At 38.0% G+C, this 18,200-nt stretch overlaps 1 protein-coding gene and 1 long non-coding RNA gene across 7 annotated transcripts; both read right to left on the bottom strand.

Moving 5' to 3' along the window:
* Nucleotides 1-326: 326 nt before the first annotated feature.
* Nucleotides 327-18,062, bottom strand: TRAPPC6B (trafficking protein particle complex subunit 6B). Of its 6 annotated transcripts, XM_037056405.1 has the most exons (8): nt 17,658-17,744; nt 17,194-17,316; nt 9,150-9,217; nt 8,315-8,432; nt 7,259-7,342; nt 4,851-4,944; nt 4,125-4,135; nt 327-512 (listed from the first exon to the last, which is right to left on the bottom strand). In XM_037056405.1, exons 2-8 carry the CDS (start codon nt 17,203-17,205, stop codon nt 366-368), a joined length of 534 nt encoding a protein of 177 aa, XP_036912300.1. In that variant the 5' UTR covers nt 17,206-17,316; nt 17,658-17,744; the 3' UTR covers nt 327-365. The 6 variants fall into 6 exon arrangements, with proteins under 6 accessions (XP_036912300.1, XP_036912302.1, XP_036912299.1 ...); XM_037056407.1 differs by lacking the exon at nt 17,194-17,316 and having other exon boundaries at nt 9,117-9,217; nt 17,658-18,062; XM_037056404.1 differs by lacking the exon at nt 17,194-17,316 and having other exon boundaries at nt 17,658-18,061.
* On the bottom strand, nt 9,484-11,014 carry LOC118993905 (uncharacterized). Its single transcript, XR_005067964.1, has 2 exons — nt 10,194-11,014; nt 9,484-10,091 (listed from the first exon to the last, which is right to left on the bottom strand). It is a non-coding gene; the product is annotated as an uncharacterized LOC118993905 (long non-coding RNA).
* Nucleotides 18,063-18,200: the final 138 nt, after the last annotated feature.

Raw genomic sequence — 18,200 nt, 5'->3', positions numbered from 1 at the left:
TGTTCATAGCAACAAAATTAATTAAACATTTTCCCTTTACAATCAATATTTCCATTTAAATGGTTTATTGCACAAAACTTTTAAAAACATTTTAATAATATCCTAACAGGTTGACTGCTTTAATTTTTCTGTCAAATTTGTTCATGTATAATTTGTATCTCAGGTAGAACGTTTTCCACCTTAAGAGAAGATCCTTAGTAGCAATGGATCTTCAAATAGTTTATTCTTCTCACATAATGAGAAATATAGAGGGGTGTCTACTGGCATTGGTCCAACGAATCCATGATACCATGATCTCTGGCTCTTTCGGTCTTTCCCTCATGGTAACAAGATGGCCACTGCGAGTCAAGGCCGTGTGTCTGTTTTCAAACAGGTTTCTTTCTCTTACAAGCAGAACCTTCTCCAGATATCCACAGCAGATTTGTGTCCATCGTTGGCCACAAGTGTGTAAGATGACCACCTCTAGTTCCAAGAAAGGTGGACAAGTGAAAGTATAAGCCTCTCCAGACTTTCTAATAGAAGTAGAAAAGGAAAAGGGAATTAGGAATAATTGTGAATCAGGGAACCAAAACTTGTGTCACTAGTTACAAATATAGCAGATGCAATTTACATTTGAATCCTTCCTGTTATGTCTTAAAAAGGCTGATTTTTAAATGTCAACTTAATAGTCCAAGTTGTTGTTTTACCATAATTTAAGCATTCTCATTGTTGGATATCTAATCTGTTTTCAGTGTTAATCCAACATAGAAAATGCTGCCATGAATGTCTTCATTGTACATAACTGTTTGCTTTCATCAATATTCCGAAGAGTACAGTTGCAACTCATACGAGTCTTATTAGTTCATATTGCATTTGAAAACTGAGGTTTTAAAAATAAGGAATTTTATTTCTCATCTGATAATTCTGGTATAAATGCAGGACTGGTGCAACAACTCATATATTTTAAGTGTCCTGGGCTGCATCCAGATTTCTCTTTTATCAATTTTAGTGTGTAGCTTTCATCTTTTCAGTCATAATATGGTTGCTTTGCTGTTGCCTCACATCTACATTCCAGGAATGATAAAAAGGCACCATCTTGCCCTGGCTGGTGTGGCTCAGTGGATTGAGTGCTGACCTGAGAACGAATGAATGATCAGAGGTTCAATTACCAGTCAGGGAACATTGCCTGGATTGCAGGCCAGGACCCCAGTAGGGGGCGTGTGAGAGGCAACCAACTGATTTCTCTAGCACATCAATGTTTCCCTCCCTCTCTTTCTCCCTCCCTTCCCCTCTCTCTAAAAATAAACAAAAACTGTTTTTTAAGCCCCGTCTCCTATATATTTCAGGGGAGGAAAGCATTATAAGAAACTTGCAACTTACATTTGCCAGAGTTAAGACACTTTCTAATTATAAAGTTGGAAATAGTAATTTTTTAGCTGAGCACATTGCCATTCCTATCAAAAATGGACTTTGTTAGAAAAGAAGGGAGTGTGGTTATTGGGTCGGCAGCCAGCAGTGTCTACCATAAAGAATTTAGATTTCCAACCTATGCCACAACCAGCTGTGTTACAGCCTCACTTTTTGTTGTTGTTGTTGATTTGATGCTAGGGGGAGGGGGACTCCTAGGCATGCATTTAATAGAGGTAAAATGTCAATTATTGTTTTAAGTTTACATTTCTTTCATAACTAGTAGCTACACATGTAGTTATATACCTCACAGAGAATAAAATTCCTGAGGATTGGATAGCATAAGAAAGAAGGCAATTTTGCATGTGCTGAAGACAAGTGGGCCCTGGCTGGTGTGGCTCAGTAGACTGAGCACTGGACTGCGAAGCAGAAGCAAAGGGTCATTTCAGTTCCCAGTCAGGACGTGTGCCTGGGTTGCGGGCCAGGTCCCCAGTGGGGGCACTTAAGAGGCAACCCATATTGATGTTTCCCTCTCTTTCTCCCTCCATTCCTTCCTAAAAATGAATAAAATCTTTAAAATAAAAAATAAAGGCAAGTGGTATAAGAAATTATTTTAATGTAGTTATAGCTCTTGTCATCTAGCAAGCCAGAGGATCTTGAATAGGTAACTGAGAACCCATTTTTATAATGATTCAACATAGCATAAGAATAGTTTTCAGGAATACAGAGACAAATAAAAGTAAGACATTTTAAGTCACTAATGTAATAAAAAAGTGTGCAGACTACCAGTATAGCCATAGGATTTATTGAGGCATTCATAATTAAAAGTTATCTTCTGATTTTAATGAGAAATTGAAGAGAAAAAGTTCCCCAACTCTTAACAGAGATAGGAAGCCTAAAGTTTGTTGAGAAATGACAGATTTTAAATATAGAACTTAGAAGTATTATTTTGAAAATAGCTACCAAATGGTAGTTTAATCAGGTCTGTAGGGCATTGATAAAATAGACTGCACCTATACTTTTTTGTTCACATAAAGGATACATTACTTCTTTTGGTCAGAAGGATATTACACATTTAACTAAATTTTAGTAGTACTTTCATTAAAATTTCATTTTATATTTTTAAAAGATTATTTCACCTGTGTCTCTTAGCAGAATAAACCAATTATAACTTGACTTACATTAAAATTGATTCAGATTATCACTTCTACTATCCCCAGTCAGGGCACATAAAGGAGTCAACCAATGAGTGGAACAACAAAAACAAATGTTTCCCATACTGCCCTAAAATTTTGATTTACTTGAGCTGTGTTTCTTGAAAAAATAGTACCATGATCACAAATACTACATTAAATAAAGTTGTTTTTTTCCTCTAGAACCTGTACCATGCCATTCATATGCATTAAAAATCTACAAAAGATCATGGATTTCCAAAATGTATTTGATCCTAATACTCATTTTTCAAAGAACACTTTGAAAAAATTGTAGGTTCTGTCTAGTTTCTGAACTTTTATGACCCTAAAATTTGTGCCAATCCCAGCCTGATGCCTGAGTTGAACTCCCATCCTACAACTGTATTTTAGTCAGATTTGGAAACAGTTCACCAGATAACCCTGGCTGTAGGATTCTGCTTTCCCCTTGCTCACCGCATGTCAGGTTCTGCTATGGACTGAATATTTGTGTCCTTGAAAATATATGGGTTCAAATCCTGACAGCCAATCCTGATAGATAATATAAGAAGGCAGGGCCTTTGGGAAGTGATTATCAGGCCATGAGGGCTGAGCCCTCTTGAATGGGCTTAGCGTCCTTATAAAAGAGACCCCAGAGAGTTAGCCAGTCCCCTTAACATCAAGTGATGACAGTCAAAAAATACCCCTCTGTGAAGTAGGAAGCAGACCTTCACCACACACTGAATCTACCCATAGGGAAGAGTAAATAAGGGAATAAAGAAGTTAGAAATTCACCAGAACTTCCACATGAGAGAAACCTGAAAGTGGAAACTGTAACAGGAGTTAAATATAACAATTCTTTCCTAAAATACTTAATATTCTTTGGCCCTGGAGTCACTGAATTCACATTTAAACTAATCTGTATTTCACTTTTATTACATTAATGGATCCCTCTAAAACTAAATTCTATTAAAGTGAAATTATGTTTTTTGAGCAATTTAGGTAGATATATCTCTTACACATATATACAGTGCATATGATGACACAGGGGCAGAAAAATTCTTAATAAATTATAACAATAGTCCAATTTAGTGTTATGTTTGCTTTTTTAATAACAAGTTCATAAAACAAAATCAAAATTTGTTCATTCTTATACAAATGATTCTGACTGGTGCATACTTTTCTTTATGCTCATTTATCAAACCCCGAGTTTTGCTTCTCAATCTGTTGGTAAAATACACATCACTCTAAGCAAACAAAAATGGTTAAAAAAAAAATGGTTAAAATAAGGATCTTGTATCTTGGTGTTTACTTGAAATCAGGTTTTTTCTCTCTCAATGTCTCTTTATCTGCTTTAACTTGGTGTATGTTAAATTGATAAATACTACTTACTCGCTTACAAATACATCTTTCATTATACAAGTTAGCAAATAGCTTACATCAACACCAATGTCCAACAATGTAATTAAATCACTGCTACTTGAAATACTTTATACAGGAATAATTTAATGTTTTATACACAGTTGAAGCCTTGCACTTCAGTATGTTCTACAACTTCTGTATCATCACCTGAAATTTACCTAAAAAAGAAAACATGAAGAATCATTTTGATTTTAGCAACAAGAAAAACAAGTCTAAACATCAGTTTTCAGCTTTATTTAGGAAGTTTTAATCAAGAAACTTATGTCCAATTTTTCACAATGTTATATTCAGTAAAGGTAATTCCATTCTTATGAGATGATTTATCTGATTAGTGAATAAGTGCCTTTGTTTCTCTGTAATCCTTGTATTTTGGGTATTTCACTGCTGATTATCATCATGAATAGAAAGGAAATAGAGTGAAGCTCAAGTCATTCTTGAGCTTCTTGGTTGTTTTTCTTGTATTCTTGGTTGGTAGCTCTGGGTGAAAGATCTTTTGAAATTTTAGTGATAAAAGACCAGCTTTTATCTAGCTTTACATAATAAATATATATTAGAAAACTTAAAAAAAATTCAATAGGGAAATTTGCTATCTGAAAAGCATATACCAGGAAATTTTCCTTTAGAAGTTAAGAATTATCCCTTAATTGTCTAATTTGGATTTCTTTAGCACATTTTCTTAAATCAGTGTCCATTATGAATTCAAAAATCATTTAATATGAATATAAGTGTGCTACGAATTACTACATTAAATGTTAAAATTGGTCAGAGTAAATGGTTTTAGCATTTTAAATGCCCTCCAAGTTAACAAAAACAACAAAAAGACCTGAAAAATAATAACTAAAAACATTTGTAAAAAATGTGAATTCAACTTACAAGCAGGCATTGAAGACACTTCAGCTGTTACAATACTTTTTATCCCCAAGTTTGACAAGCCGCCTCTGATTAAGCCACATGTAAATGCTAAATACTAAAAGGAACAAAAAAAATGTTAAAAAAATATTAAGAACTTCCTAAGACAGTAAATCTATGAACAACTGACATTTAGCTAAACCTTACTACTATTAAGTCATTCCTATTTTAAAACAAGGGTTGTGGAAGAACTTTTTCAAAATTACTGAAAACTCTGTTAGATTTCCCATCTCCTTGCTACTAAATCATGACCCATTACAAGCTCTGCCAATTGTGTGCTCCAGTTCAGGACTCTGAATCTAGACTGAGTGACAAAAGTCAAGCTGAAAACAGGTTAAAATTACTTCCAGAGGCAAGAAAGGCAGCTTGTGTCTAATGTCAGTACTGCCTGAAGAATTCTCACCAGACCCTCTCGGTGGAATGACCGGGCCGTCTTCCTGGCTGCTTTAACCTCCTGTGATTCTTGCCTGTTTTCTGAGCCTTTCCAATTCTTTAAGCTAATATTATTCTAATCAATCAGAGTTGGTTTCTGCTTTCTACAACCAAGACTTACTGTGTGCCACAACAAAAAATTATCCAATTCAAAATACCAGTAGTGTCGACACTGAGGAACCCTGTCACAATGACAGGAAAGGGAAAGGGACTGAGCTATGGCAGAGAAAGCCGGGACAAGAATGGGAACTAAGCCCTGGCTGGTGTAGCTCAGTGGATTGAGCACGAGCCTGCGAACCAGAGGATCTCGGTTTGATTCCCAGTCAGGGCACATGCCTGGGTTGCAGGCCAGTTCCCTGCAGGCCATTTCCCAGCAGGGGACGTACAAAAGGCAACCATACATTGATATTTCTTTCCCTCTCTCCTTCCCCTCTAAAGATAAATAAATAAAATCTAAAAAAAAAAAAGAATAGGAACTAAAAAGCTAATAATCCAAGGAGTTTTTGGTTATCTACATTTTTGTATCATATGATATTCAATGATACTACATATATGTATGAATAATACAGAAATATTATTTTATAATATACATAAATGGGTACTGATAGGCAATTAGATCCAGAGTAATGAAATTTTCAACTGGAACAAAGCTTAGAGACTGTTTATAATATAGAGATTATTATGACCAGTTTTATTAACGAGGAAACTAAGGTCCAGAGGGGTTATGTAACTTACCCAATGTCACACACCTGTAAGTTGTGAAGCTTAGCTTAACCCTAGATTTAGTTGGTCCCAAGCCCATGTTCTTTCCACTATACCTATACTGCCTTTGTGTTAGATGATTTAGGTATGGACAAATTTTTGCAGATAAATAGGCAATTTATACTGCCTCCAATATTTTAATCACTTCAAAGGAATGCTTACATTAAAACTTGTTATCTTGCCCAGGCTGGGTGGCTCAGTTGGTTGGAGTGGTGACTTGTATACCAAAAGGCTGCAGGTTCGATCCCTGGTCAGGGCACATACCTGGGTTGTGGGTCCGATCCCTAGTTGGGGCACTTAACAGGAGGCAACTGATCAATGCTTCTTTCTTATATCGATGTCTTTCTCTCTGTCCTTCTCCCTCTCTGCCCCGCTGCCTGCTTCCTCTCTAAATGTATAAATATCCTCGAGTGAGGACTAAAAATTTGTTTAAATTTTTTTAAAAAATCATCTTTCTTTAACACATCTTATTTATTGATTCCTGTATGACTGAAAAACAAGAACTACACAAAACCCAAAAACATAGATATACTTAACACAAAACATGTATTCTTAGAAACTGTTAACCACGTATACAACAATTTTTTAATACTACAGAGATTGTAAGTATAAACGCTGAGGTCAATAATTTTGCACAGCTAATATAGTTTTATAAGCTTGAGTATCTTTTCTGACATATCTGCTGTATTCAAAAATGTCCATTAATCACTGGCATTTAGTTATACTGTTTAATTGGTCCTCATAAGCCTATTTGGCTATAATTTAACATTATTTTAACATGGTAAACATCTGTATCCTACTTCATAGCAAAGTTTTTAAACAGAAGAAAACTGTAAAACCTATTCATTGTTTTTTAGATTCTATTTGTTTGTTTGCTTGTTTATGGACACAGGAAGGGAGGAGAGTGAGAAACAGATGTACGAGAGATACACAGACCATTTGCCTCTCACATGCCCCCATACGGGGACCTGGCCCACAACCTAGACATGTGCCCTGACTGGGAATCAGGCCAGTGACCTTTTGGTTCACAGGCCAGCCCTCAGTCCACTGAGCCACACCAGCCAGGACGTAAAACCTATTTTAAATTCAAAAGTCTGTTGTGACTGGCACGGTACTTTTCCCTATGGTCTACTCTTTGCATAATAAAAAAACCCTCAATCTTCTATTCCACTAAATACCTTAGATGCATGTTCTAAGTACTGTTTTCCTGCAGACATCTGAGTAAGCAGACGAAATTTGTTGTCCTGAAGTACATAGATGCCCTGTTCCAAAAACAGAAAACACATCCAAAGTCAATGTAGTCTGCAGTCCTTAAAAATTACCTCTTGAAACCAATTTAAGAGCTAAGTTATTAAAACTCCCTTTTCCATTAGTCAAATTTTCTTTAAATGAAGGAGCTTTGCAATATTCAAGCTGAAAAACTGGTCAGCATTTTTTAACACTAATATATACTCAATACTTTAAAATACTGCACATACAAAGATGCGTAAGACATAGTCCCTATCCTTAACTTACAGTGTAGTGTAAAAGAATCAGAACTAACTTGTCCAGGTAAAATTAGCAGTTGTATGTTATTAACTCCTATCTAAAAAGCCAATAATCTCACTGCGTCCCATCACCATTTCAAGTGCTTCCAAGCTCAGCTTGGTAGTATTATGTGAAAAAATAAATTCTACGGGTAGCTACTACATACATATTTTTCATTTTTTATACTATTCAAAAGCCCAAATCCATTCTAAATATTTCCTTGAGTGGGTTTTTAATGCACTGCTTTCCATGCAATCTATTAATTTTAATATTAACAAAATATTTTAATAGAAAATATTAAACAATGCAAGAATTAAATATGCTCTATAAATTAAACTTCAGAAATTACTCTAAAGACATAAACGTGATGTATTTGTGGTTCTCCTTATTACTACCACTACAAAAAAATAACTAAGAAACCAAATCCTAAAACCTTTATCATTCTGACACTGCTAGTTTTTAAGACTTAAAATAATTTACTTAATTGGGGAGAAAGAAAACAGCTATCATTACTGATAATTGTCCCTTTGTCTTTATTTGCTATATGCTATTAGAAAAACTACTAATGACATTAATAACATGTAAAACAAACATTATGAAGTTGACTAGAAGTTACTTTAAATTTTAAATAATAAGTAAATCACTAACATAGGACATTTATATTGTTAAAAGACTTTAAAAAAATAGGTCTTAATTTATCTAAATACCTGATGATTTGTCCTTAGATTGTCGATTTGTTTCTTGAATACTGTAGTCCAGAAATCTTTACAAATGAACTTCATGATATCTAACTCATCCTTGAACCTTGCAGTATCTTTTGTAAACCTAGAAAGATCAACTAGAAGTAATTCAGTATTTTTCTTCCAAAGAAAATAGGAAGGGTCAACTGTTAACTAATTTCCAAATGCCAGAACAGCACTGAATATTGACAGTCATAACGTGATAAGCATCAAGCAAAGTAGACCCCATCACAGTGGATTCACATCCTGTAGTACAGTTATGGGACTAAAATTGGTCTGACAGTAGAATCTAACAGTAACCTGCAGTTTTAGGTACAATTCATTTTAGCAAATCAAAAAGCTGAGGATAATCATGGCCTTGTTATATAAGCCATAGAGTTCACCTATTCAAACAGTGAGAAAGAAATACTAAAGAGAATTGTTCCATAAATTGAAAGATGATTGCATGCATAAACAGACTCTAAAGTACTTTTGTCCCTATGCATTCAAACAAAATTACATTTAAGTGAATGAACAAACCTATGGACCTTAGGTAGAAAATGCAACAAGATTTTAGATAGTTGTTTCAGTACACCAAAGTTTCAAGGGAAAAAAGTCTAAAACATAAAATATGTATTTTCTTCAAATATTAAAACATAAAGGTTGAATGAGTTAAAATAACAAAGATATTTGAATTTGTGAAATAAAGACCAAAATTTGGGAATTAAAATTCAAGCATCTCAAGTTTTATGCGATCGTTTAAAATAGACCATCTTTGCTGATAACCTACCTGGAAGAAAATTTTCAAATCCAGACTGCTCACCTTTCTATCAATCCTTGTCCCACTCGAAACCCCATGTTTTCCAGCTTAGTAATACAGCGTCCATTTTCCTATTTTAAAAAAAAATAGCTTTGAGTACTTTTAGAATGTAAGAATTGTTGATATTCAAAATTGTTCTAAAATGTTGGCTAAAAAAATTAATGTTAACATTTATACTTTCTTCATTGAAACATTATAAGAAAAAAGTGAATTTTCTTAGTACCAATCATTTCATAACACAATAAGATAAACGGAACTATTGCTTATTATTACTTTTTCAGAAATCCAGAAGCCTCTTCCTAATTACTCTCCCACCTTTTTTGTTTGTTTTTTTTTAACATTTTCAACAATTTCTCTTCTCTCCTCAGTATAAAACTTTGTATTAGGAGTATTTGAGATCTCCCAGCAACTGTCCTCAGTTTGGGCTCAAATAAACTCAAAAAATTCTCTGTAAAAAACAACTTGGTATCACCATTGTCTTTTTTCTCTCAGTCATTTGCTTTGTGCTATCACTCAGTTCTATTGCTTCTTGTTTTGATTAAAATGTCTCTTAGAGTTATCCAAGCTTTCTAGCTCTTGGTGTGTCTAAGTCGATGACCCCACCATTCTATGCCTGAAATCCTGCGATTGCTTTGCTCTTCCTTTGACAATTTCATCCAGTCCTAAGGCTTAAAGTACTGTCTCTATGCTGAAGACTCCCCAAATCCTCTGGATGACCTACAAAGACCCATCCCGTCCAGACCCATGCACCTCTTGAACCCGACCTCCCACTCTTGTCCATTCACTCCACGCCAGCTGCACTGGTCTCCCTGCTGTCCTTAAACATGCCAGACATGCCCTTGTCTCAGCGATCTTGCAGAGGCAGCTCTTCCTCCAGATAGTCACAGGACCAACTCCCTTGCTTTAAGCCTTCTCTCATGTCACCATTACAAACAAGGCCCACTTCTTTAAAAACCATTCAAAGGAGGGGAATAGAACAACAACTGTAATGGTATAATCAATAAAATATATTTAAATAAATAAATAATAAAAACCATTCTTCTTTACAAACCATTTCTTTAAAATTGCAGTACCATTCCCCTTCAGTAACTGTCTGTCCTAGTGATTTTCAAAGTATGATGAAAAAGACCAGCAACACTGCTATCACATGGAAACTTCTAAAAATGACAAATTTGGTAATCCCACCCCCAATTTACTGACTCAGAAACTGGATTTGGGGTCAGCAATCTGTTTTAAGAAGCCCTCCCAAAGTGATTCTGATGTCTCATCCTACTTCTCTGATTAAGCTGTCTCCAAAGAACTTTTTTCACCACTTAATGTACAATATATACATTTTATTAATTTTATATTGACATATTCCTCCATTCCCACATTGCTAGAATACAGCTCCAAGAGGGCAGGATTTTTTATATATATTCTGAAGCCTGTTCCTTTTCCACTAAGAAGTACATCATAGGCTTCATTATTTGCTGAACTTTCTTCTAAAGAACCATGTACTCCACTTACGAGCTGTGACTACTAACTGTATTTCTAGTACAGACTTATTGGACACAGCTATCTAGAGGTCCCACAGGCCCCTCAAATTAGGCGTATTTAGCTTGCTCTTCCTCTAGAATTCCTTAACTTCATTAATGGCATCACCATTCACCTAGATACTCCAACCAAAAAACTTCCATTTTCTTTATCTCTTTGCTCCCAACCTCTCCACAGACACTGCAGTCCAGTCCTGTGGAGCCTACAACTACATATTTTCCAAAATACATCTCTCTCCATCCTTACTGCTTAAGTTAGCCCTTATCATTTCTCTCTTGGTTTTCAGCCAGAGCCTTCCAACTGATCTTGTCTCTAGTTTTCTTCATTTGATTTATTTTCTGTAGTTCTGGTATTGACTTTCTAAAAAACAAATCTGCCCTGGCTGGTGTGGTTCAGTGGGTTGAACACCAGACTAAGCTGGTTGAACTCCTAGTCAGGACACATGCCTGGGTTGCTGGCCAGGTCCAGGGGGCAGGGTATGGGGTATGTGAGAGGCAACTGCACATTGATGTTTTTCTCCCTATCTCCCTCCCTTTCCCTCTCTCTAAAAATAAATAAGTAGATCTTTAAAAAACAAACTATGTTAGATCTCTACTGGATCTTCCAGCACTTCCTCCCCTTTCTTCAAAGTCAAGTCCAAACTCCTTAGCATGACATTATGTGCTTCTCCTTAAACGATCCCTGGCTAGTTAACCAGAATCACCAACAGCCACATATCCACAAGCATCCTTCCTTCTACCACTCTAAAATTTCTGCAGCAAGTCCAGAGTTCCATGCTTTCTTCTTCCTCCATATCTTTGTAAATGCTGTCCCCCAAACTGTTCATCTTCTCAATTCAGCTCAAGTATAGTATCACATCCTCCCAGAAACCTTCCCTGATACTCCTTTGGGCCCTAAGCTTGCCATAACACTCTGTACATATATTTAGTGTTGCACCTATCACTATCCTTGTTTTTTCTGTTATTCTCCATACTCATTCCCAAACGTGCTCAGGTGGAATGAGGACCTGTAAGTCAGGATGCTCTTTGTAGAACAGTCTACTCTGCAGAATTACCCAGGAACATACTGATTAGCAGGAAGTATGTTTATATATGCAGACATTCTCAAAGACTAACTATGATCACATGAACTTTTAAAATACGTCCTAGTAAATACCTTCTGATGTTACTACTCATTCATTTGGCATATGTGAGTGCTCACTTGTAGGCACCAAATTTTTAAGAAAATTAAACCTGAAAATATTTTATCTATTAACTTTTCTTTTAAAAAAGCTTACTTTCAATAAAGGTAAACAATTATTCAGTTTTTAAAGATTTAATTCCTCTCTATTATGGTTTGAAAATCACTGATTTGGAGGGTAAGAACATTGGTCCTTTATTTCATTTCAAAACTTACAACTTTATATCTAAAAAATATATATATAACCCATTTTTGGAGAAGAGGATTGTGTGTCATTCTTTTACAATTTTGAAGAATTACACACTTACTTACACACTTAAAGTAGAGCCAATAACACAGCAGAGTCTTTTTTAAATTTTTACTGATTGATTTTTAGAGAGGAGGAAGTGTGGGGGGGGGTGGGAGAGAGAAAGAGAGAGAGGATGATTTGTTATTCCATTTATTTATGCATTCATTGGTTGATTCATGTATGTGCCCTGTCCAGGGATCAAACCCACAACTTTGGCACATGAAACGATGCTCTACTAACTTAGCTACCAGGCCAGGGCCACAATGAACCCTCTACACCCTGATTCCAACATGAATTCTAATCATCAAGACTGACACATAACTTTTTAGCCTTGGCCAAGTGCTAAAAGGTTGTGGGTTCAATCCTCAGTCAGGGCACATACCTAGGTTTTGGGTTCAGTCCCCGGTCAGCGTGCCTATGGAAGGTGACAGATCTGTTTTTCTCTCACATCAATGTTTCTCTTTTTCTTTGACTTTCTCTTTCTCTTTTGCTCTCTCTCTCTCTCTTTCTCCACTCCCCCTTCCTCTCTTTAAAATCAATAAACATATCCTTGGGTGAGAATTAAAAAAAGACTACCACATAACTTTTTAAAAATCATTTTGTTTATATGCACTTTGTTTTCCACCCACCCTAAACAAATTGCAATAGGAAAGTTATTTATAGTTTAAATCAGTGATATCAACCTTTTTCATTTCATGGCAAACACAAACTAATTACTAAAATTTTGCAGCATACCAAAAAATATTTTTTGTCAATCTGACAAAAATAGGTATAATTTTGATTCATTCACACCAGATGGCTATTGTGTTGGCTGTTGTCATATTTTTTATTTGAAAATCTATGGGAAAAAGAGGTCAGTCAGTGCCCCTGACTAGTCAGGTATTGCATGTTTTAAAAATTCTTGCAGCACACTGGTTAAAAATTGCTGATTTATTCCTTCTACCGATGCATGGTCTATTCTCTTTGTAAATGCAATACAATAAACAATTTAATAACCTAAAAAACAGGAAAATTACACCCTGATTCCAATATGGATTCTAATCATCAAGACTGGTTTAAGTGGGACTTCCGCCAAGATGGAGGCATAGGTGGAAACACTGTGCCTTCTCCCACAACCAAGTTTGAATACAACAAAGCTTTGGAGAACTAGGACACACCCAAAGACCAGAAAACAGAATTATACGGAAGTTTGACAACTACGAACCATTCAACGGGACAGTAAGAGAGGCGGAGCCAGCAGCGGAGCTGGGTGGGGCAGGACAGATCCCCCAACTTAGGCGCGCAGGCAGCCCGGAACCAGTCCGGGTGCGGGGCAGACTGACCGCGGTTGCACATTCGTGCACACTGAGACGGACCACGCAGGCCCCAGGGGGTGAACCCAGTGGTGGACGGCTGACAGCAGTGACACACTCGCGTACAGTGGAACGAAACTCGTGGGCCTGGTGACGGTGGTGGCTGCGGTGCCGGTGGGGGCCACGGCAGCAGGCAGCAGAGGGAAGCCATTGTCACTCTTTAACCCCGCCCCCACATACAACGTCACAACCCAGCGACCTAGTTGCCCTGTTCTAGTGAACACTTTAGGACTCTGATCCTGCTATGGAACAGGCACGAACAGCCCAAAAGATAGTGCAAGAAGAACTCAAAGTCCCAGAGCCAATAACTCTAAGCGACTGAGAAATTGCCAGCCTCTCAGAAGCACAATTCAAGACACTTTATCAGGATGCTCACAGAACTGGTAGATTATAGCCACAAATTAGAGGAACATAGTCACAAATTAGAGGAACATATGAAGGCTAAACTAATTGAAATGAAGGGAGATGCACAGGAAACCAATAGTGATGGAAAGGAAACGGGGACTCAAATCAATAGAATGGACCAGAAGGAAGAACAAAACATCCCACCAGAAAGGAATGAAGAAATGAGAATTCAAAAAAATGAGGAGAGGCTTAGGAACCTCCAGGACATCTTTAAACGTTCCAACATCTGGATTATAGGGGTACCAGAAGGGGGAAAGAAACAGCCACGAGTGGAAAACGTATTTGAACAAATAATAAAGGAGAACTTCCCCAGTCTGGCAAAGGAAATAGACTTCCTGGAAATCCAGAAAATCCAGGAAGCTCAGAGAGTGCCAAAGAAGTTGGACCGAAGAAGGAACACACCAAAGCACATCATAATTACATTAGCCAAGACCAAAATGAAGGAGAGAATCCTAGAAGCATCCAGGGATAAGGGGACAGTCACCTACAAAGGAGTACCCATCAGACTGTCAGCGGAATTCTCAAAAGAGACCTTAACAGGCAAGAAGGGGCTGGAAAGAAGTATTCCAAGTCATGAAATCCAAAGACCTGCAGCCAAGATTGCTTTATCCAGCAAAACTTTCATTTAGAATGGAAGGACAGATAAAGTGCTTCTCAGATAAGGTCAAGTTCAAGGAGTTCATCATCACCAAGCCCTTCTTATATGAAATGCTAAAGGGACTTATATAAGAAAAAGAAGATGAAAAATATTAACAGTGAAAGGACAGCAAACACACAGTTATTAACAACCACACCTAAACAAAAGCAAACCAAGAGGACAGCTAGATCAGGAGCGGAACCATAGAAATGAAGAATACATGGAGGGTTAGAAACAGCGGGGTGGGAGGGGGATAAGGGGGGAGAAGGCACAGAAAATAGCATAGATGGTAGGTAGAAAATAGATAGGGGGGAGGGCGAGAATAGTGGGGGAAATATAGAATCCAAAGAACTTGAGACACGTGGTTATAAAAAAAGGGGGGGAGAATGGTGGGGGAGGGAGTGTGCGGGTGGAGGCAAATGAAAGGGGGGAATAGAACAACTGTAATGGTATAATCAATAAAATATATTTTAAAAAAAGACTGGTTTAAGTGATTCAAAACTTATGAATTTTTCTCATATATGACTAGCACACCTCTTAAAATGACCACACATGATTACAACAGCTCTGTTTTCCTTTTAGGTCAATACATTAGGAAAAAGAGGGATTTTATTTTTTAAAGTTGATTTTCCTGGGCAAGAACTAGAAGAGAGAAAGAAATTGGAGAGAAAATGAAGGGGACCGAATACACACATTAGAGGTTGGGTGGAATAGGGATAGTATGATAAAGAGTGAAAGGGTATGCCACTAATTATTGTTGGGGAAAGGAAAGGCTAGCTTAGCACAAACAGTAAATGTCTGCTACTCAGCACTTAACGCGGATGCTAAACATTAATAACTATTGGTTGTTGGTGATAGTAAAAATTTGTAACTTGAAAATCATCTCTATTACAGATGGATCCGAATAACAAGAGAATTTGCTTCATTTCTAGTACCTTCCTGATGTCTTCCTAATGATATCTACCAATGCATCATGCCCATCTGCCATAGACTGAATGTTCGTGTCCCCCTAAAATTCATACCTTGAAATCCTAATCCTCACTGTGATGGTATTAGGAGGTGGGACTCCTGGGATGTGATTCCATCATGAGAGTCCTCAAGAATCAGATTAGTGCCCTTAGAGAAGAGACACCAGAAAGCTAGCTAGTCCCCTTCTGCCATGTGAAGATTCAGTCAAAAGACATCTATGAACCAGGAGCAGAATTTCATAGACACAGATTCTATTGGAATCTTGATCTTGAACGTTCCAGCCTCCAGATCTGTGAGAAATAAATGTTTGTTGTTTATAAGCTACTCCATCTATGGTAATTTTTTTACAGCAGCTAGGACAAAGAAACTATCCTTCTTGTAGTTTACAAACTGGCAATACCTTTTCCCGGATATCCTATATGCATCAGAAAATTTCAGTCTGTCCAAAAATAATTCATTATTTTCATCTCTTTCTTCTCCCTTATTCCTCTCCAGTCAATCCAGTTGCTCCAGCTAAAAACCTAGGGATAATTTTCAACTCCCACTCCTATACCTAATTAAGTCCCCGAGATGCTACCTCCTATTTCTCAAACTTGTTCACTCCTCTTCTCTCTATTCCTGTCTTAATTCAGATCTTCATCATCTCCTGCCTAGGTGCCTGCAATAAATGCATCTTTTCACTACAAGGATCTTCCATCTCCAGCCAGCCCCTCTTTCTAAAACAAAAGTGAGTCATGTCATTGTCCTTCTTAAAAATCCTTTTTTAAACAATTTTATTTATTTTTAGAAAGAAGGACGTGTTGGGGGGCGGGGGGGCGGCAGGGGAAGCTCTCATGCATCCCTCACTGGGGACCTGGCAAGCAACCCAGGCATGTGCCCAGACCAGGAATTGAACCAGCAACCCTTTGGTTCACAGGCTCATGCTCAGCCCAGAGCTACACCAGCCAGGGCCTCCTTCTTAAAAACCCTTTAATTATTCCCCCAAGAGGTCCAAATTCTTTCATTGTACAAGGCTTTTTTTGGTTTTAGCTCTCAATATGTTTCACTCTCCATCCTTCAATTTAGTCACAATGAAATATGCATACTTAAGCATATTTAAATACTTAAATACCCTAAGTATTTAAATACCCTAATATTAAAATACCCTAAGTATTTAAATACCCTAATACCCTAAATACCCTAATATTTAAATACCTTAAATACTCTTTCATACCTCTATGTCCTTCTTCACCTTTGCCTAGGATGCTTTTCCTACTCCCACTTCCACCCCTCTTTAGCAACAGCTTTATAGAAAGGGCTTCTAGCTTCAGCATGACTTTGGAATTTCTTACTTATAAAAGATCTGTTTCAACGCCATGATTCTACTCCTAGTTACCATCAAATACCTTAATTATTCATTAACCCCCTATTCCCCAACAACAGTGAGGCAGGGGGTTTAGTTTATTCATCTAGCAGTGTCAGACCCACAATGCAAACTGAGTATTTTCTGAATGAATCAATGCGGGAATAAGGGTTGCCACATATAAGTAGTAAACCTCCACAAGGATGGGGCCATTGTTTCCTTCATCACTATATCACCAGCACCTAGAAAATTAGCTCTAACATAATGGGCACTAAATATTTTTAATTAATTAATTAGTTTCCTAATTATAGTAATGCCTGCAAACTTTCTTTTGCTCTGACCTCAACTTTCATTAGGCTTCTGTCTTCAGGTTGCGTGGAGTGGTATTAAGGGTTTGGAATAAAGGAGGGAGGAACAGCATTCTCAAGCTGGAGCAGGTCTGCGCAGTGGGTGGCTCAGAAGTGCTGGAAATGGCCGAAGAATTAAGTAAGGAACCCTGTTGTAAACTATGGTAGAGACAACTTTAGTAAGAAAATCTGTGGCCTCCAGGCACACTAGCAGGTATAGAAATGGACCCCCCCCCCAAAAAAAAAAGTACCGAATAGTAGAAAATGCTAAAGAGAAGAGGATAAAAGACTGAAGACAGCTGACAGGTTCTGTGACTTACGATACCTGCAGGTAGCCCAGCTTGTCTACACATTGTGAGGCCTCGGGTGGCGATGGGACAGGGGTAGAAAGAGAGAACTGACGGGAAAACAAAGAGCGTCACCGCAATAGGGTTTCGAGGGCCTGTGGCAACACTCACCACCTCCCCCTGCTCCGCAGACTTGTACACTCCAGACACCATCTCGTTATGGAGAAGCAAAAACAACGCCTCGTCCGCCATTTCCTGCTTATCCTTGCAACCTCTGGTTTTTGGCTCCCGTTTGGGTCAGGCTTCCGTTTGGATCCGGCTAGTGCCTGAGCGATTTGGACTGCGCCGCAGCTCCCCCAGCAGTAGCCTGTCCCTCGTTGCTAGGAGACCGAGGAAGTCAATTCGTTTCCTGAAGGCTGGTACCGGAGGGAACCAGGTACCCGGGCGAGCCCACACAGGGCTGCCTAGCCCTCCGACCAAACGAGAGAGTCTGACAGCTGCCGGAACCAAACCAAACCAAACCCCCGGAGACCCAATCCGGCCCCTGGGCTGGGGGAGGGGGGACAACTTCCGCTTCCTTAGGGCCGGGCATTCAGGCCGCTGGGTGATTACAGAGTTCCTCCCCTGGGGTGAACGCTGATGCCACTGTGATGATAGAGCGGAGGCGGGCGGCGCGGGATTAATGCCTAAGGATCTACCACTGCTTCCTCTGTG

This window comes from Sturnira hondurensis, unplaced genomic scaffold (assembly GCF_014824575.4).
Source record: "Sturnira hondurensis isolate 20B ecotype Veracruz unplaced genomic scaffold, ASM1482457v3 Scaffold0008948, whole genome shotgun sequence".
Lineage (NCBI taxonomy): Eukaryota > Metazoa > Chordata > Mammalia > Chiroptera > Phyllostomidae > Sturnira > Sturnira hondurensis.
The sequence above is the reverse complement of the archived record's forward strand: the minus strand, read 5'-3'. Positions and strand labels throughout refer to the sequence as shown.